The sequence below is a fragment of the Falco biarmicus genome, chromosome 2 (genome assembly GCF_023638135.1).
Source record: "Falco biarmicus isolate bFalBia1 chromosome 2, bFalBia1.pri, whole genome shotgun sequence".
Taxonomy (NCBI): domain Eukaryota; kingdom Metazoa; phylum Chordata; class Aves; order Falconiformes; family Falconidae; genus Falco; species Falco biarmicus.
In genome coordinates this window covers 94,500,828-94,520,772 of record NC_079289.1, presented here as the reverse complement: position 1 = coordinate 94,520,772, position 19,945 = coordinate 94,500,828, and the positions used below count along the sequence as shown (strand labels likewise).

General features: G+C 38.8%; 3 protein-coding genes across 24 annotated transcripts in view; 2 read left to right on the top strand and 1 right to left on the bottom strand.

Moving 5' to 3' along the window:
* Positions 1-5,061, top strand: part of RAB9A (RAB9A, member RAS oncogene family) — a 32,788-nt gene extending 27,727 nt beyond the window's left edge. For 9 of the 12 annotated variants that reach the window (XM_056328184.1, XM_056328179.1, XM_056328185.1 and 6 more), the window contains 2 exons: positions 850-919; positions 2,861-5,061. In XM_056328184.1, coding sequence (XP_056184159.1) covers positions 2,895-3,500 — 606 coding nt within the window. In that variant the 5' untranslated portion in view covers positions 850-919; positions 2,861-2,894 and the 3' untranslated portion in view covers positions 3,501-5,061. The other 3 variants (XM_056328191.1, XM_056328187.1, XM_056328190.1) reach the window with 2 other exon arrangements.
* A 2,520-nt stretch (positions 5,062-7,581) lies between these two features.
* TRAPPC2 (trafficking protein particle complex subunit 2) lies at positions 7,582-12,574 on the bottom strand. 5 transcript variants are annotated; one of them, XM_056328192.1, is made up of 5 exons: positions 12,475-12,574; positions 11,697-11,806; positions 10,514-10,656; positions 9,678-9,765; positions 7,582-8,986 (listed from the first exon to the last, which is right to left on the bottom strand). In XM_056328192.1, exons 2-5 carry the CDS (start codon positions 11,787-11,789, stop codon positions 8,888-8,890), a joined length of 423 nt encoding a protein of 140 aa, XP_056184167.1. In that variant the 5' UTR covers positions 11,790-11,806; positions 12,475-12,574; the 3' UTR covers positions 7,582-8,887. The 5 variants fall into 5 exon arrangements, with proteins under 5 accessions (XP_056184167.1, XP_056184170.1, XP_056184169.1 ...); XM_056328195.1 differs by having other exon boundaries at positions 12,506-12,527; XM_056328194.1 differs by lacking the exon at positions 12,475-12,574 and adding an exon at positions 11,943-12,368.
* Positions 12,559-19,945, top strand: part of OFD1 (OFD1 centriole and centriolar satellite protein) — a 34,943-nt gene continuing 27,556 nt past the window's right edge. The window contains exons 1-7 of one of the 7 annotated variants that reach the window (XM_056328159.1): positions 12,559-12,663; positions 12,912-13,013; positions 15,589-15,789; positions 16,643-16,711; positions 16,796-16,823; positions 17,616-17,723; positions 18,448-18,584. In XM_056328159.1, coding sequence (XP_056184134.1) covers positions 12,918-13,013; positions 15,589-15,789; positions 16,643-16,711; positions 16,796-16,823; positions 17,616-17,723; positions 18,448-18,584 — 639 coding nt within the window. In that variant the 5' untranslated portion in view covers positions 12,559-12,663; positions 12,912-12,917. Of the gene's footprint in view, positions 12,731-12,781; positions 13,014-15,588; positions 15,790-16,642; positions 16,712-16,795; positions 16,824-17,615; positions 17,724-18,447; positions 18,585-19,945 lie in introns of those variants that run through there. The other 6 variants (XM_056328160.1, XM_056328161.1, XM_056328158.1 and 3 more) reach the window with 6 other exon arrangements.

The following is a 19,945-nucleotide window of genomic DNA, read 5'->3' as shown; positions in this document are numbered from 1 at the left end:
AGTTCAAGTATGTAATAGGAGAAATAACATTAATTTTTCAAGTGTCTTAAGGATTTTATTGCTGTTCTGTTTGTTGGAGTGTTAAGGTTTTGTAACTTAGGAAAAAAAAGACAAAAATTGAGTTTTTAAAAAATCTTATTTAAAGATGTGTAAGTGGAAAAAATGCAGCAGCAGCCTACTGTGCTGAAAACTACCATCCTGGTTTGGCAAATACTCTAAATCACATAGCCTGTGGGGCTGCAGATGAGTCCGTTTTGGTCAAAGAACTATTACTGTATAAAGTCTTTGCTGCTTCCAAACAAATGATTCTTAATGCATTTAAACATGCTTCTTTGCTGCTTCAGACGCAGCGTGTAAGCACATGAACATACATTTATTTTGGATTAAAATCTTTACAAAATTTCTAGCTAAGCATGACAGCATCTGCTGCAGAAGCTGAATGTCCTGAGAAGTGATGTTGCCTGCAACATCACATCAAGGTGCTTGCTTATGAGCGTGGGAAGACTGTTTCTGTAGGCTTTGCTTAGAAGGACCAGTTTGGTTCCAGTCGAAAAAGACACATTTGATGGTTTGTGGCTGGTGTAATAATTGTCTACCCAGTAAAAGTATTTTTATGGTCATCAGTCTTTTAGACCTCACTGTAACAGCCCCTGTGGTTGAAATTGTGCAAATTAACTTCTTGGGATGCAGAAAAGTACTAGATACTGTAAGAGTTTCCTTACCTGTGTTTTTTTTAAATGTGGCTTCATGGACAATTTTATGATAATAACTGCAGTTCTTCAAAGTGTAGAAGCTAAGGAAGTAAGTGTATAGTATCAGTCATTTATTTATTCACATCATGTCTTTCAGGGAACTTGTGATTTCAGTAGGACAGAAAAAATAAATGCAACTTGTTCCCTGCACTGAAGTTGAAGAACAGGTAAACATTCAGTACCCTCTGTTCTGGTGAATGCATTATTTGTTCAGAAGATGCTCCCATCTAATGACGTAGGTCAGGTAACCTACTTGTTAATCAACAGTAGGAATTAGACACACAAATGAAGACACTGGACCGTTTTCAAGAGTTCAGTATCAACCTGCAATTCATATGCAAGTAGTGCAGTGACTCTAACCAGTGTTTTCACATACATGAGAATACATGTGTTCATGTCCTGAGCCATAGGAATTATCTCGTGGCGCTCTGAAAGGTAAATGAACAATCCACTTGTAACTCAGTCTTAACATTGTTGTGATACAAACTGTACAAAATTAAGGCTTTATAAACATTGTTTTTCTTACACAGTATAAAATTACTTGCTCTGAACAATTTCTTTATGGAAGTAGCCACTGTTCCTTATATTTTGAAACTTCTTTGTGTTGAGACTTCAGCTGCTTTCAAACTATAAAACATTTCTTTTATCTTACTGTAGATTATGTCTTAACAAATAAACATTCAAAGGTGGAAAGTTAGAGATGAAAAAATTCCTGAAATTTCTCGCTTCTAATGTAGGGCTTGATTCTAAGGCAGCACAGAGTCATATGACTCTGATGCTGGCTTGTATTGGGTATTAATTCCATGACCATACTCTGTGGGTGATGTATATGCCAGTAATGCTAATTGCAACTAGCAAGACCGCATTCCTTCCTTCAGAGAAGGAGATGGACTAGGCAACTTATGACCCGTTTCCATTTTAAACAGATGCTCTTTTCAGAGAAGCCTGTTTTGGCTGAATTACTTTGAGCTTTTTTAGTATCAGGGAGGTATAGGAACAGCAATTCTCCTCATACAGAAACTTAAGTTTTGGCTTTTTACAAGTAGAGACTTTACCTCCAAGCAATTGAAACACTTTTACAGCATTAGATGATGTTACTGTAATGAGGGCAAAGCTTGGGCTGGTACAAACACTGAGCTAACTACTTTAGTGTTACAGGCTTTTTAAATCTTATTTTTTTGAAGTCTGACAGTAAAAAGAAACCAACAGTTTCATTGGTGCCACTAATTCCCCATTCCTGTGCTGGCAGCCAGACTATGCACTAGCACTTCCAGGCTTCTTGACAGTTTTACCACGGGAAGCTGACACCTACTAACTGAACTGTAGGTGTAGGCTTAGGATTGGTACTTGGCATCTCGAGTACCATTTGAAGTAGCAATAGTGAATTTGCTTTTGTAGTAGTTGTAATATAGTATTCCATTCATCATGGCTGTTCTGCAATGAGTAAACTGTAAAACGCTGAATGTTTGTGTAGCAGTACCTAGTCGCCTGACTTTAAAACAAAATTACAGCATTTGCATTTGTTCTGTAGATAACTGTGTTCCCCTGTGCGCTGATCTACAATTCTTTGTCTGGGTGTAATTTTGGGTGAGATGCAGCAGTTATTCCAGTATAACAAATGGTGTCCTGCTTTATTCCTAAAGCTTCCTCTTCACTTTTGCGTGTTAAAAATAACTTTGCTAATGCAGTAAAGCCCTGAAGTGACTTGTGCAAGGCATGTGCTCTGTAAAATTCTCTTGCTCCACTTTCTTCTGTTGATATTTTTCACTGAATGTTAATGAATCATTGGCAGTCCTTGAATGTGATGCAGTACCCCTTCTGCACAAATACTGAAGGTTTTGGGGGTTTTAACTCTTTTAAGTGACAGACCAGTAATTCATGCAGGGTACTGCTTAGACCGCCATACTTATTGCAGTGTGTGGAAGAGACACCTCTTAAAACACATGGTATTACTATAAGTATCTACACTTCACCTGTTGAGCATAGTCCTCCTGCTTTTATACGTGAAACTTGATGTTGGTGGAGTTTAACACTTTCTAGGTATTTATGCATGTAAAATTTTCTGCTTCCAACACCGTCCTCTTTAATTATTTTCTTAATCTTTACAGGTCTAGGAAACCAGGAGGATCTATTCCTGTAACAATGGCAGCAAAATCATCACTCCTTAAAGTAATACTGCTAGGAGATGGTGGAGTTGGAAAGAGTTCCCTTATGAACAGATATGTCACCAACAAGTTTGATGCACAGCTGTTTCATACAATAGGTGTGGAATTCTTAAATAAAGAGTTGGAAGTTGATGGACATCTTGTTACAATGCAGATATGGGACACAGCAGGTCAGGAACGTTTCAGGAGCTTGCGGACTCCTTTCTATAGAGGTTCTGACTGTTGTCTGCTAACCTTCAGTGTGGATGACTCTCAAAGCTTTCAAAACTTAAGCAATTGGAAGAAAGAATTCATTTATTATGCAGATGTCAAGGAGCCTGAAAGTTTTCCATTTGTGATACTGGGTAACAAAGTTGATATCGATGAAAGGCAAGTGTCTACGGAAGAAGCCCAAGACTGGTGCAGGAATAATGGCAACCATCCCTATTTTGAAACCAGTGCAAAGGATGCCACTAATGTTGCAGCAGCCTTTGAAGAAGCAGTTAGAAGAGTTCTAGCCTCTGAAGATAGATCAGATCACTTTATTCAAACAGATACAGTGAACCTTCATCGGAAACCAAAACCCAGTTCGTCTTGTTGTTGACTTAAGTTGGGTTGGTTTTTTTTGCCAAATTACCTTTAACTAGCTTGCCATATAAAAGGATGGGGAATTGTAGTAGATAAAATAACAAAGGGGTTTCACTCTAATATTAAAAATTGTCATGTTCTGCTGCTTTCTTGGGGGAGCAAAATAAAAAATTCCATTCATGAGTGACCCCTTATTGAATTAGTGACACTTCCTCTTTAGGAAGGTGCCGAGTAAAAGCATTAATGTAAGAATTTAATTTGCCAACTTTATTCAAATGAGAAAAACTTTGCATATAATTAAAACTTGAACGTTCTAGAAGCACTACTTTGGAGAAACTGTTCTGGAATTCAGGCACAAAGATACTTTTATATGTGTATATTTTTATGAAATAGGCATTCCATTTTTGTTTCATTAGAAGTCAGTTTCTTGACAATGCTAGATATTAAACTTCAGTCTCACTACATTCCTTTTGCTGTGAGTGGTAATTCATCTCTAATGGGTTTATTATAAGTTAATATAAATTACCTTCAGGTCTTTTCTAATTGCCTAATGTTGCCGTATGTTGCTGTAATTTGTGTAGGTTTTTAAGTAGGAAACAAATTTCCTACCTATTTATTGTCCATTTTCCTTTCATGTACTATTCTAATGCTGTACTAATTTTTCCAGCAGTTTAACGCAAGATATTGATGGGGTTTTAAGTTAATACATGTCTTTGCCTTAAGTCCCATTCTAGCATGTTTGTGATCAATAAGGTAAAAATCTAACTGAAGTATAACCATTTTTAGTCATGAAAAAAGATAGGCTTTATTCAGTCAGCTTTAATAGCACTTGAAGGGATCTACATTATGACAAATTTGTAAGCATACTTCTAGTATACAGCCTTAAACTTCCAAACTTCTTGTTCCTGTTAACCTGAGCTATGAATGTGTTTACCAGTAATCTCTGCACTGTGAAACTAAGGATTGGCAATATATGTAGAGAACTCAGGAAGCTCTTGACTTAGATTGTGACAGCTTTCAGCCCTAATATGAGTAAATACCTACCGTTAGTTTGAGCTGAATTTGATCCACCTTTAATTTGCTACTTGGGATATGGATTTACACATTTAAAACTGTCTTTTATATTACTGTACCGATTACATGGTGATGAACAGAAGCAAATTTTGTATTTAATGGACAGTCTTTCTGCAGTAATACAGATGAAACCACAGAAGGTGTATTTGAGGCTCTTCATTGCAGTTAAGCGGTAGAATACTTGTATGAGAAGCTGTTGAATGTTGGCTCTTGGTGTACCCACTGTCTTTGTAATGGCAAACTTGATAGTGCACTATTGCTTCAGTGTGTAATCTGACTGCTAACAGGCACGCACATACGCACATTGTGGACTTCGCAAGGAAGTCTGAGGCCTATAGGACCAGCTATGTTACTCACTAAACTACACAGACTCTTTCTGTGCAGCAACTTTTTTGTTCCAATAGGAAAGACTTTGAGAGTACAGTAACAGCAAGAGTTTTCTCTTAACATATGTTTGGTCTGTACCAGGTGTAATTATTTGGAAGTAAAGCTTGCAAAACAAACACTTCTTGTCACTCTTACTATGTCTTTCTGAATGTATTGTATTCTTGCTTGAACCTGTCCCGGACAACTTTACTCCATAGATCTGCTGCTCCTGCATCATTTTACCTTTTGTACGTCCCTGAGTCTAATTCATTCTTACAGTCCTCGGGTATACAGCAGCAGAACTGTGTTTTAAGCTTGTGTCACCTAACAACTAAATGCAGGGTGAGCTGCTACTTATGATTACTTTCTAGTCAATGACTGGAAAGATCTGTGAAGAAAATCTTAGCTAAATTTCTCTTCACCTGAGAGTGCAAAAAGCTTTAAAAATTAAGATTGACTGCGTTGGAGGCTACTGAGCTAGTGACATGAAACTGTAAAACTACAACCTTACTTCTTCAGGCTTCCTTTAATATTCTGTTTTAGCAGAGGCGAAGGGTGAAACAGAACAGGAGATGAAGCTACCATAACTACAGTACTATAGATAGGATTCAGTTAAGATTGCTAAAAGGAAACCATTAAGGATGAGAACCAGTGTGGTCTTCCTTGTGCCTAAGTGACTGTGTTTCCCCATCTGTCCCCTTTCAGTGTAATGTCATGGTTACCAAGCCTCCATCTGAGAAGTAGGTTTAATAAAGTTAAATGAAACTTAATACAGTAGAAATGTATTACTTGTGCCTCGAGAGCTGCTGTACCACAACTGTACATAAAAAGTGGCTAGTAAAGAGAAAGGGTGTGTGTGTGTGGGGGGGGTGTTACAGTAAATAAGACAGTATAGGTATTGAGGTCAGGATTTCATCTCGGGGAGACTGTCAAGTACTTGAAGCGGAAGTCCTATGACAAGCAGATATAGATGATAGGTAGAAAAATGCTTAATAACAAACAGGAGCTTCTATACTTTGTGAGAGCTTAGTATCTTATTCACTATGGAGGTAAGGTAGGCACTTGTGGCTTATGTTTCAATTCACTGATTCATTTAAAGTACTAATGCACTTCAAGTTCTAGGGGGTACTGTCGGTAATATTTGGAGTTCTGTAGAGGGACAGAGCATATACTATGTAATACATATGCAAACTTCTAGTTGTCCTTTAGAATGAGGAGCAAAAAATAGTGTGATGGCAAATTGGTGGGCTTGATGAAAGCTATGCATATCAGAACAGACAGCAAAGTGGGAAGGGGCAGAAGAAATGAGCTAGGACAGCTAACAGCTTATGCTATAGCAAAGCATATAGATTCTTAGTGTAAGAGTGCTGCCAGAGCCAGGCTGCATGCTTTAACAATTGCTTTGTACCTCAAACAGATTGTACTTGTAAGTCATGTGACAGGTTACCTAAACAGCAATAAAACCTTGCAGGAAGCTGAATATAAGTTGCATTTCCAGCCTAGACTTATTAAGGCTGGTTTGTGTTCTTAGCTCATGCTAATGTTCTGATTTCCTTATGTTCAACTTTTGTACTATCTAGGGTAATAATTCCAGTCCCTTTAACTCAAACTTTTTTGCTGCTTTTATTGCATAACACAGGTTATCTGGTGCTTCCTCATACTGCAATAGATTTCATTTGAATTCTTATTCCTAGGCCTCCGAGACTGGGCAGGAACGTAATACTTGCAAAGGGGGTCTCTCTCCTGCCTTGTCCACTGAGGAACTGTTCATTGTCTAATGTGTGCTAGCACTGCACCTTCCAGACCTAGAGCAGGTTTGTGACAATGGCTGATCACAAGAACTTTCACCTGTCAGGTCCAGCTAGCACTCTTTCAGCTTATTGCAAGAAGTTACAAACCAAAGCATAAACAAGTGTTCTGCATACGCAGGGAAACGACTGCTACCTAGCCAAGGTCCTTCAGAATTTTGTCATGAGACAGTGTTACCAACGGCACACTCTCAGATGACAAATGTAATGAGTTAGGACATAATTCTTTCCTGTGGCCAGTAACAGTCTGTTTTCATAAAGCCTAGATAGCTCTATGAGCCTGCATTTACAGGTCCTGCATTCAGAGCAAAAGGGGGAAGACTTATGGGAAGGTGTAAGAACAGGCACCACTTGGCTAACTTCAGAGATCAGGCAAGAGAAAAAAGTGCTTTCATTTTACATAACTTCTTACTGTGTGCTGGCAGAAAATAATAGAATTATCAAAACCCCCACATTTTCTAGAAGTGGAAACTCAGTACAGATCCTTCTTTGCCACAACTTGTATCAAAATCATGTATATGATTATTTAACATAAGTATTACCTCAGTATATCTTAACTGTTGGTATTTTTCTAACCCTCAACTGGGGAGGAGGCAGAAAACAGTGTAACAGCTCCGACTTAATGGCTCTTTATCATACGAATAAGAATGCTTTACCTCAGATGTGTTTCTGTTGCTTTCATGTATACAGCAGGGAAAAAAACCAACCCAAACCAGTGATTTATGTAAGATTACACAACATTACCAAATGCTGTACAATGCAGTTTTTATGAAATAATACTACAAAGACAACTATTCCCATCTTCACTTGCCACACCACCACCAAAGGTAGCCTTACACTCAACAGGCATCCATATGCATCATTCCATGTTTTATTTAAGGTAAATATTGCAACCTTCATATAACGTCCTTCTCCTCTTTAAATATTTTACAGTGACAGTTTAGCAGTAAGTGCAAATTACAAAGAAATAATGACTGACTATACATTTAAAACACATATGTGTGGTCCCTTTAATTATACAGACTATACAAAATGTACTTCCTAGAACAGCATGCCACTTCCTTTGGAAATTGCTTTTCAGGTATCAAAAAAAAATATGTCCAAGAAGATAGCTTATACAGATTACTTAAAAAGTTGTGAAGCCAACCAAAATGTTAGGTACATATATGCCCAATGACCCATTTAAAAATTACTATGTTGGAATAGTAAGTTTTACAAAAGTGTCCCTAACCACATTTTACAATGGAATAGCCACACAGGCCAAATAATGCCTTTCTGAAACCTCAACAACTAGAGTTTCGTGGTTCAAAGATCCTACCCTAAATATACTTTCAGAAAGAAAATTTCAGCATTTACAGAGATAACGGAAAGAAGTAGGTTTAAACGTGTACATTTAGGTGTTTGGGGGTTGGTTTTCTCTGTGAATAGAATTAAAGTCAGGGCAGACACAGCTGTTCTGGTCTACATTGATTTAATTGATGTGACTGCAGCTGAACACATTGCACTAAACATCTGGTAAATTTGAAATGTTAAGCTTTAAAACATGAAGGTTTTTTCTCAAAACTTCTTGAAATACTGAAGACAGAGCTCTGCTGATACATCCGCTTTTCTTTTTATTGAACAGTTCGTAATACACACGTTACAAAATATATATATATATAGACCTGATTTAATACTACGAAGAGTAAGTTTAGCCTAGCTAGTCTGCAGAGCAACTTCTAGCAGAGGACACTTAAGCAGAAATAACAAAATTACCACTTAGGCCAAACAGTCAAGAACTCCCTTGTGCTCACATTAAATCACATGACCGGAGATGTCTTTTGCCTTTAGATCCAATTTCCTCCCACCCTGTATGAGGTTCACGTTCTGCATATGCATTGACACCCACATGTCTTGGTTTGTACCTATTTAGGTCCTGATTTTTAAACTTAGTTTTCATAGCACATAAAAGGAAACTTCTTCAGATACACGTTTTAACCAGAGAAGCTTGGCTGTTCTTATCTGTATCAGGAAAAAAAAAAAATAAGCTGCCTCAGCATCCAATTTGACAGTCTTCAGAAGATGAGTATCAAACATGCTGAGAACTAACCAGAAGGACTACAGTTCAAATGATCAGGAAAGTATGGGAGAAGCACTCACTCAGGAATTTATTTATTCAGCTTAAAAGGTGTTTCTTCCCAAGGAACTGTACTTTCCTTTCAAAGGCACTGGATCGAATAGGAGAATTGAGTTCATAAAATGGATTCATTGCAAACTGAGGAAAGAAGAAAAACTCATCAATAAACACAACACCCAGTACTAGAAAATGTTACTTAGATGACAGCCACTATTAGCTTTCAGCCTATTTAGTGCCACTTCAGCAGACGGAGCTCCTAAACGGTCACTTGCTTTCCAGGCTTTGCATTTGCCCCAAATATGTGCACAGCCATCCCCTAGTACCACCTCTGCAAGACAAATCCACGATAACAATGGTGGAAATTTCTCTTTTGGAAATTATCATCATTTGAGTACCCGCAGAAGGCCAAGATGGCAATCCTAATCAATGGTTGTGGTTGCCCCATCACACAAGCAGCACCACCGCCCCATTAGAACATAGGCTACTTGCTCTGAGAGCGAAGCCCTTTGACCAGGTTTCTGTACAACAGTCCTCTGCTTTCATTATTGCCATCAATGACCCAATACTGCCCCGAAATCACTAGACTACAATGAAGAGTAAATTCTGAAAGAGCACAGTTTATAGCAATTTAGAAAAAAATGTATTCTGTTTAATGGAAAACACAGTCTTCATGTCACACATTATCAACTCTGGCTCCTGTGGACTGCATGGGTGCTTCTCCACTTACACAAGCCCCCATGACAAAACATGCCAATACAGGCAGGCCTGAGCATGGACAGAGCACACACTTAAAAGTAATGCAGTGAGACCGTAAGTAGTGGGTTCTTACCTTTATATACAGGTCATATACATCATTGAAGAAGTTCTTAATTCCATCTTCTTGCCTTACATCATGAAGCATTATAAATCTCATATGTAAAGCAATTAAGGACAATTTAACTTTTACAAAGAAGAGAGACATTTAATGTATCCCGAGATAAACATTTACACCTAATTCTGCATATACTTTAAACGTGTAGCTGTACGTGAAACAGCAGTGACTTTATAGGAGGAAGCATTTAAAGCACTGAAATTTAGAAGCATTATATTTAAAAATTCCCCTATTTGAAAATAATCACCTCTATTCAAGATCATTCTTTTTCAAGCTATAAAATTCTGATTGTGGATGACACTCGGCACCTTTGCTGTATAACCCTGAAGTTAAAATGACATTCAATGTTACTTGCCACATACGACAACTGATGCACAACAAACATTTCTAGGATTACCTGTAGATAAGATCAAGCCTTGACATTGCATTTTCAAGACGGGTGCAGTTGACACCAAGCATGTTTATCCCTGCTTCTCCTCTCTAGCACTATCAAAATGATGGGAACAGAGAATCATGTAAGTTTGCTCGGATCCCCTTGTACCTCTTTCCTGTACTCCATGCTTCATTAAGCTACTTCAGCTCCCCCAAAAGGAAAAATCCACCTCTCCAATTGGTCCCAGTTTTAAACTGCTGCTGTGCCTCCCAAATTCATCCCGAAGCTGGTGACTCTCTAACAATAATAGTGGTGAATAGCCGTAGAAATCTGTTCCAAACTCATTTTATCTAACTTGTCCGTTTCTGGCAAAAGGCTTTCCCTATATAAATACAAGGAAAGAAAAGAGGGAAGGATATGTCCAGCTGTGACAAAGGCAGAAACAAACCATTCGTTAAACTTGTCCACAGTCTTCAGATACATGTTGTTAGAAAGCCACATGTTCTCATCTACTAGGTCAAGAGCAGCATGGGCAATGAACTGGTTGAGATGGCGATGATCATCCTATTGTATTTCAAGAAGACAGAGGATTAGTAATTCAGTGAAAGGACTGAAATACAAACAATAATTTGCTCAAGCTGCTAAACAACTAGTGCTCAAGTTATGTAGTTATATACACACTTCTTTTCTGCCACATACCTGCCATCCTTCAGTGCACATCACATTTAGGTTCTCTCTTAGGAGAAAATTTAGTACTTCAACCTCATTCAGATGAGAAGCTTACCCGAGCCAAGTTACTTCCATTAGCAGAATGCAGAAAATTAATGTTTCCACTATCTGACACATCCTCACATGCACTACATCCAGTCTAACTAGCCTCATTTATGATCTTTCATGGGACACTATTCCAAATACAGACGACACCATGCTGTTCAGATCAGTGACAGCATAAAATTCCATTTCTGGTCCATGCACAGATCCACACACTTTTATTCTGAAGTCCATTTTTTCTCTGATGTAATATCACAATGGACAGATTTATTATTTTTCCACTGGAAACACAACTTTATGAGTAGTCTTATATTCCTCACATTTTAAAATTTGTATTTATCAATACAAGTTTTAAACCTTTCTTACTTAAAAGCAAGTATGACTACTGAAGATGTTAAATAGTAAGATTTTTTTATAGCATAAAAAATAAAGGACTGAATAGAGCTTTCAAATGTATGTTCCTTACTTTAATTTGTTACTGTATACAAGCGCTTTAAAATAGAGAATGGCATTAAGTAGCATTAAGTAATGAACAGCTATTATAAAAGCTCTGCACACTAAGAGCAATGAATAAAGCATGACTAGCACATAAATTCTTCACCATACAGCATGAAATACTTAAGGAAATCATGTTTTACGAAGAACTAGTATGACCTGGCAAAGAATTTTTAAGACACTCAGGAACTCCCTATGACAAAGTGAAAACCCAGAAAACAAGAGATACTAGTAACGTCTTTAACAACATGCTGGTCATGCTTCTAATACACTGTAAAATTACAAAAGAAAATGTACCGTAATTACACCACAGGAGTATCACAGGGGGAAAAACACACCTTGGACTCTACTTTTCCAGGAGGCAGAAATTCCATTTCAAATATGGGATTGTCGTGATGCCCGACTATCACAAAGTAGAAACTTCCAGACATTCTTCAAAACGATGCTCCTGACAAGACAAGACTGACATGCTGATTGATTCCAGATATAAACCCTTAACCTGTGTGAAAGCACTCCTCAAAATCAGCCAACAGCTTCCCAGTCACACAGGCTACAGAGCGATAAACGCTTCCTTAGGTACGCACATTTATATTCAAACAGGGGGGAAACAGCCTTAGAAAGTGGAACACCTGGAAATGAACCCAGTTATTAGAATTTTCGAACGCTAACTCTAGAAGCCACCGACGATTTACCCCCGACAGCCCTGCCAGTGGCTGGGCCGGCCACGGTCGCACACGGCGCGCCCCTCCGCCGCCGGGCCTCCCCTGCCGCCCGGGGCCTGCCGACAGGCAGCGGGAAGCGGGCGGGTCGCAGATGGCGGGCACCGACCCCTCGCACACAGCGGGTGTGGGACAGTCCCGCGGTCCGGCTCCAAGCCCGGGGACTCCAGCGTTCCCGGCGGGAGCGAACCCCCCCGCCGCGCTCCGGGGCCCGCCCGGGCTCCCGCCGACCCCCAGCGCGCGGCCCGGGCTGCGGCTGCCGGGAAGGGCCGAGCGCCGCCGGGGCTGCCCGCGCAGAGGGGGGAGGGAGGGGGAGGGGAGGGGGAGGGAGGGGGAGGGGAGGGGGAGGGAGGGGGGAGGGGGGGGTGTGTGCGCGCCCGCGGGGCCCGCCGCCTACCCCGGCCCGCCAGCTCTCCCACCGCCCCCACCGGCCGCCCGGAACCGCTCCTCTCCGCCCGCCCCGCATCCGGCGCCGCCGTGACGCCACAGCAGCCGCCGGGAGCCGTGCCGGAGCCGGTGCCCTGCAGCGCCGCAGCCCGGCCCCGCTCCCCCAGCCTGGCGGCGCGGGAACGCCCGCCGCTCTCAGGCAGGAACCGGAGGGTCGAGGCGCAGCGCCCAGGCGCGGCCCGGGGCCGGGGCCTGCCGCCCGCCCGGTGGGTCGGTGGGGGGTGGGGGGAGGCTGCCCCGGCAGCGCCTGGGCCTGCGTGAGGGGGAGGCCGGGGCAGCCGTGGGCGCTGGCCGTCTCGCTGGCCGTGGGGCGAGCTCCGAGTCAGTAATGCCCCCCCTCCCCTTTTTCTCCCCTTTTTTCCCCCCTTTCCCCCCCCGGTGTTGTAGGGCAGGATGGCTTCGGCTGAAGGGGAGGCGCTGTCCCAGGATGAACTCCGGAAAAGGCTCTATCAGACTTTTAAGAACCGAGGTGTACTGGACACACTTAAGGTTGTGCTTTATTTTTAGAAGGTTCACTGTACTACTTAGCACTGAAAGCAGTGAAAGTCACGCTGAATAAATGTGTTTCCCACTCTCCCCAAACGTAGAATTTTTGCCACAGCCTAATTCGTATTCAGCTTCTTTTTTTCTTTTGCTTTTTTTTTTTTTTTTCGCCAGATACAAGGTTCTCTCTAAACGGAAGTACTTTTCATTGTGGATTAGTCTCGGAGTCTTTTCCAGGAAGATTAAAGGCCTATATCAGGTGTTCAAAAATTTCCATGCTTGAGAAAAAAGTCAAGCAAGGAAGAGGAATAAATGAGAATGTGGGATTGGAAAGGATCTCTTAGATCATGAAGTTTATTACCTACTATAAATCAGGACGCTATGTGAATTAACCTCTTTAAATATTCCAGTTCTGTTTTAAAACTATTTGAGCTGTTTTCTCCTTGCCTGCTCATTCAGGAGAACATCTTAGAATATCGTTAAGAGTGAAACCTTGTTCTGATTTCTAGCCTGGGTTTATTTATGGTTGTTCGGGGCTTTCTTCTTGTATTGAAAGTATCCTTAAGTTTAAGTAGCTTTTCTCCCGTTGATTTATTGGCAGCAGTGTTCTGTTTTACAGTGCTAAGCAAGTCAAGGTGCGGTAGTCTCACTGGTGGTTACCCCAGTAGTCCTCTGCATCACTTTGAAGTCTTTCCCATCATGATTGTTGTGAGCTTTCCAGGCAAAGTTTAGAGTGGCATTAACTCTTCCCTATTTTTGTAGGAACGTCTGTGGAAGGCTGCGTATATCTCTTTTCAGGCATTTTGCTTTTACAGTGCTAGTCATTGTTTGATTTACACATCCACACCTTGCTTTTCCCAATCAATAAATCCCTTGTGTTATAGCAGCAATTAGTTATCGGACCTTAAATGCTGAAAAGTTGTACTTCATGCAGTTTCAGTTTTGCTAGTCTTTAAACATCATATGATTACATTTTTTATGACATCTTGATCTTTCTATGCTTCTACACTCATCCTTATGTCACCAGCAAATTTTTTTAGCTCCTGCCTTTTATGTGAAATTCAGTAATGTTAAAAAAAAAATAAAGCCCAAGATCTATATTTTAGGAATACCGTTGATAATCTTATGGCCAAGAATTCCCTGTGCAGGACAACTTGTTTCTCCCTCAGTGATTTTCATACAAAGCTTACAATGCTTGAACCATTTCTTGTCTTGTTTGACTTAACTAATAATCTGTCAGGTAGTTTGCTATTGAAGTCCATTTTTCTGCTTTGTTTTGATTGTCTAGAAGATTATACATTGTATTAAATATTTCATAGCTTTTCTGAGCTGAAGAGTTAATAGAGTTGGGTTTCTTATGATAGGATTCTTATGGATTACATCTTCTAATGAGAATACTCTCAACTGTCCTGTGGACTTACCTGACTGCCTCCGCTAGCAAGAGGCAGAGGGAATCTGGAACTACAGATTTGCTGGATAGCCAGCATGTAATAACTGATTTCTGCCTTCCTTTCCCATACTAGGGACAGGGATTTAGCCCAGTGTTTTCCACCTGGACTTTGTCACGAGATGTATAAAATGTTGCTGGTCTTGGTTGTTTTGGAGATGTCATCTCTGTCAAAGTTGGTTGAAACTGGACAAGTGCAGAAATTAATAAGGAAAACGCTTTTTCAGTTGTCTCTGTTTTGTTGTCAGCCTACTTTCTGTAGAAAGTTATGCTAAAATATCAGGCTAGTTTGATGATCTAGCTTTGTTAAGTTCCAGTAAGTATTTCTTCCCATTTCTGGTAACATGCTACTTCTTGAATCGGCTTTGCCCACTGTTGCATACCTGCAGTGGAAAGCCTGAAACACTATTTCTGTCGTGGTCTTGTAGTATGGTATAAATGATTTGTATGATTATATAATGAAAGTCATTATTTCGTCTTTTTACAGGAGGGAGACTTTCTGATTTTAGGTTACTTTTTTTTTTCCCTCTATTCTAACTCATAGAATGCAAATAAATAATGAAAAAGAATGCCATTTAGTTATTATTAGTTCCTGTAGGCTTTTTTTGATTAGTACTCTTCGCTTCCCTACAAAATAACTGTTATTAATGAAACTGAATTTCCTGTTTATTTTCTCATCTGCTTTTGTGATGCCATTGGCAGTTTCTTGATATGAGACTTAGAAGACTAGTGAGTTTTTAAAGTACACCTGAAATTGAGGCCACATCAGGCAGTCTTTATTTAAGCCAGAGGGAAGGAGAACAGGAAAGCAGTAATCTAAAAATGAAGCTGGAGGTACTAGAGTGGAGTTTATGTGAGTTCTTGACTGAGAACAGTACTTCTTTTCAGTCCTACGTAGATTTCATGCATCTTGAGAAAATGTCAGAGACCACTGTAGCCACCGTAGAGTGTTTTGAAGAAAGGCAGCATCCCAAGCACTCTTCTAAATTTTGCCAAAGTTAGTCTTCCCATTTCTGTCATGTAGGTTCTAATAGAACATGTACAAATAAAACGAGACTCCCCGTGAATTTTGAAAAATAGAAACTCTAACTGAATAACATGTAAACTGATAATATAGTGTCCTTTCTTTATCAGACACAGCTCCGAAACCAGCTAATCCATGAACTAATGCACCCAATTTTAAGTGGAGAGCTTCAGCCACTGGCTGTTCCAAGTGATGACAGTTCACTTTTGATCACAGCTTCCAACAGCTTGGTGGCAGAACATCTACAGAGATGTGGCTATGAGTATTCACTTTCTGTTTTCTTTCCAGAAAGTGGATTAGAGAAAAAGAAGGTAAGTTCAGTAATTCACCTCTTCTAAGAATTCTAGGAGCTTTGTTTTCTGGGGGTTGTCATATTCTAGCAGAATTGAAAAAAACCCGTTTTGTGATAGTGAAATACAAACACAAGTACAACTTCTGATCATCTCCATCAAAGTTTTCATTATTCAGGGCCATTTTCATGGGTACTTAAAATTTGGCAATAAGCTGGTGATGATGTTCTGCAAATCCATGGCACAAGCCTATTAACCTTGCCCTTGTTTCACCGATAGCCACAGCCTGACGTGACCATTTGTGAGGCTGTGTGGCAGAGCACTTGGGGAACTGATCCCAGTAAAGCTAGCCTCTTGTTTGGCTGTTCAGTTCCCTGGAAGTGTTGTTCACGGTCAGCGTAAGCTGTTCTAACTACAAGCTGTGACTGAAACGGGCAGTCCTTGCCCTCTCCTTGTTTCTGCTCTGTAGGTGATAGGGTAAAGTTGTTTCTAACTGAAAATTAAGATTTTTGACCTGGTGAGTAGTTAGTTGTTATCTGGGTTAGTGAGCTTTTCTGATTTGTATGATAGATCAAGAAAAGAGGCAAGCAAAGGAGCAAGAGCACGTGTCCAGGGTGGGGAGAAAGTAAAACGCTTTTCACAGCTTCAGTTGGTCATGAAACTATGTGCAGGCTGCTGTATGTCTTAGGTAGTGGAGATAAGAAAATGTAGTACTAGAACAGCAGACCTCTAAAAATGGTTTTACAAAGCAATAAATAGATCTTTCATGAATGAAAAACATTCTACAACTGTAAAATCGTGCCTATTACATATTTGAAATTATTTTAAATTAGTTAACCTTTTCTAACATCTTTTTTTTTTTTCCTGCCCAAAGCTGTGGACTATGCAAGATCTTCTTCAATTAATGAGGATCAATCCAAAATCCAGTCTTTACAAATCACTGGTAAAGTTATTTTTATTTTGAAAATAAGCTTTAATTACAGTGGTCATAAAATAGACTGGCTAAAATATCTTTTATTTCTTACAGACTTCGGGAATTCAGAAGGAAAATAAAGGTACAAGTTGTTTACGTATAGCGTAGACAAGAATAATTGTGTCAGTTTAATTTTTATTAAGATGTGAGCTATAGAAATTCCAATTTCTTGAGTGTATGTTGGTGTGGAATGACATGGATTCAGTCAGATTTTGAAACTTGCCGTACAGTGGGATGATGAATGTTATATTTCAGGATTATCCAATTCCTATTTGTGGTGTGGATTAAGTGTTAACATTCACCTCCTAAATAAATGACATCAGAAATATGAAAAACATCTGTAATCAGGTATTAAACATAATGGTCTTTGGAAGCTTTTCAGGCTAACTTTGGCAAACTAAGATTTTGGGTTGTGTTTATAACTGACTTAGTTTACATAATGTACTTCAAAAACTAGTTAAAGATTTAATTGACTTTCCATTGGTTTATATAAGAAATAATTTTTATGTCTGCATGATGAAACTTAGCTATATTATATAGCCTAAAGTAGCTTGATCTTCAGAAACTCCTAGTGCCTAATGACCTCATAATTGAAGTAGTAATAATTTTCTCTCTCAAATGACCTTGAAAGTCAAAGAGACAGGCAGACATGGATGGAAGGAAAAGCTGCAAAAGAACAGCTTTTGCAGAATGAGTAGGGCTGGATTATGTTTAAAGTAAAATCTTAATAGTTCGCTAACTGATTTTTACTTAAATACTTAGTTCTTTCTGTAAATTGAGTAAGTTTTCTTGCATAGTGAAAATTGCTTCATGAATTACAGGCACAAATTCAGTTTTGATATGAAATCAGAACTAACTAATTGTATCTTCCTAGGTTTTCTTATGCAGATTTTAATTGGACTTACAGAGCATCATTTAAGTAAGGAAACTCATGAGACAGAAACTCAGACAAACTCGGTGCCTCCTTACAGAGAATCTCTCGGTAAGTGCAACCTCTGCAAGTAAGTCTCCCCAAATACTTTCACACTGGCAAATGGTATGGATTTATAAATTGTATGAATGGTATTCATTCATCACTTACTCAAATGAGCCTAAAGTAATAATAAGTAAAGGTCATACCTATCACTACTCCATTGATTTTCTAACCTTTCTTAAAATAAAGCAAAAGTTCTGTTGTTTGTTTTTTTTTTAATCATCACTCAGATGTTTTCTAAGGCAATTCATGAAGAGCTGTAACGTCTTAGATGGACTGTAAATTTTATGTGCTGAAATATGTTCTGGAAAACATAATGATAAATGCGTACCTTGCTTAACTTTCTATGATGGTGTTTCAGTGAAAGTCAGGCATAGACTGGGAGATCTTCAGTTATAATATGCATTGTATTAGTAATACGAAAACCCTAAAAGTTACATGCAAAAGAAAATGCTTGCTCATCCATAATAAAGAGGATGAATGATAATGTAATCCCACAAATAGTGCCTAAACTGCCAAGGGCCACCTCCTAGGTACATATTGTGTGACATAAAGCTGTTAAATGGCATTTTTGTGTTGCCTCTGCTTTTGTGCCACACAGGTCTTCTATGACAAGGCTATGGAAGTAAACTAAGGAACTTCCTACAGAGAACCTACAGGTTCCTACAGTCTTTGGTAGCATAGCTGTGGTGACTGTTTTCAAATTACGATGCATATGTTGCTCTTTTTATAGCTGAGAAGCTTCAGCTGATTGATGAACAGTTTGCAGGCTCTTATACCCAGCATCAGGAATACGAATCTTTAGAAGTAAAACTTCATGAATATAGAAAAGAAATAGAGAAGCAGCTTCAAGCAGAAATGTATCAAAAGGTATACCTCTGGTCATTAAATTTGACGAAGATATTCGTTACTTTTGACTTTGCATATTACAAACTTTTAATACTTAAGGTAAAATGAAAGAATAGATAGTGAGTTACAACAACCACAAAAGGGTAAATTAATCCAATATCAATGTGTGTATTTTCCATTCCCTGTTTTTGCTAAATGTGCACAGAATGTTAAGCTTTTTATTCTGATGTTAATTTGTAACACAACTTTTTCTTACTTTGACTATCTTAATTTGATAATTTTTTGTTGCATTTTTGATTATTTTATTTTATGGAGAAATTTTTACTCTGCTTAGTCACAATATTAATTTTCCTTCGCAGTTAAGATTTGGAAGCTTGAATGTCAATATAATGCATAGCAACAAAAAGGCATGAATTCCTGCTGTGTAGCTTGACAGATAGTTAATTTTAATACTGATGGAAATTTGCATACTATTGCACAACATTGCACAGAAACAGTAAAATTATATCTGACAATACTATGAATTATTTCTGGGCTTTTTTCTTTCTATAATTGAAGACAACTCTTTTAGAGATTTTTTCCTTCATTTGAGGAATTTAAATTATATTTTTTTTGTCACATTATCCATCAATAATTCTTATGTCTGAAAAATGAAGCAGGGAGAATATAGTGCAGTTCATTTAAATATGATGGATTTTTCCTTATAAATTTCTGTAATGATCAACAGTTTATTTGGATAGAAAAAATTAGCTTATATGTAGTTCATTTAAGTATGGTTTTTTTTCATTAATTTCTGTCAAGATCAAGAGTTTGTTTGGATATAAAAACGATAATCTGATAATCGGAATTCTTAGACACACTTTTAAAGGCATTCATCTGCAAATAAACTGAGGAAATCAGTTTAGTCATATATATATTCAGCTAGACAAGAAGGGTGGAGAGTTGAAACTGCCAATGTATTTTACCTTCATTTTTCATTTAGTCTTTATTCCCCAACTGGCGCTGTCTTTTTAGTATGTAAAACATGTTAATTCATGTATTGTTAAGTTTGTTACAGGTTAAGCAAAGCAATTGCAACAAGGAGTAGAAGTGATCTATGTCTGGTTAAGGTTCCAGAGTCGGTTAACTTTACACAGATTCCTTAGCAATATGATGTGGATTACTGTAAGACATTTCTAATCAAATTTGTATATGTGCAAGTGATGCTGTACTGATTCACCATTTCTTTAATTTTTCACTAATTTTATGCCCATAGACCTGAATAGCTTGATCAGACATTCCTACTGTGCTTTTTCCCCTCTTTAACCTTGTTTCCTCCAGTCTCACAATTTTTCTATCATTCTTTTTATTCTTTTGCTCATTTTTCCTCACATTTTTGTCTT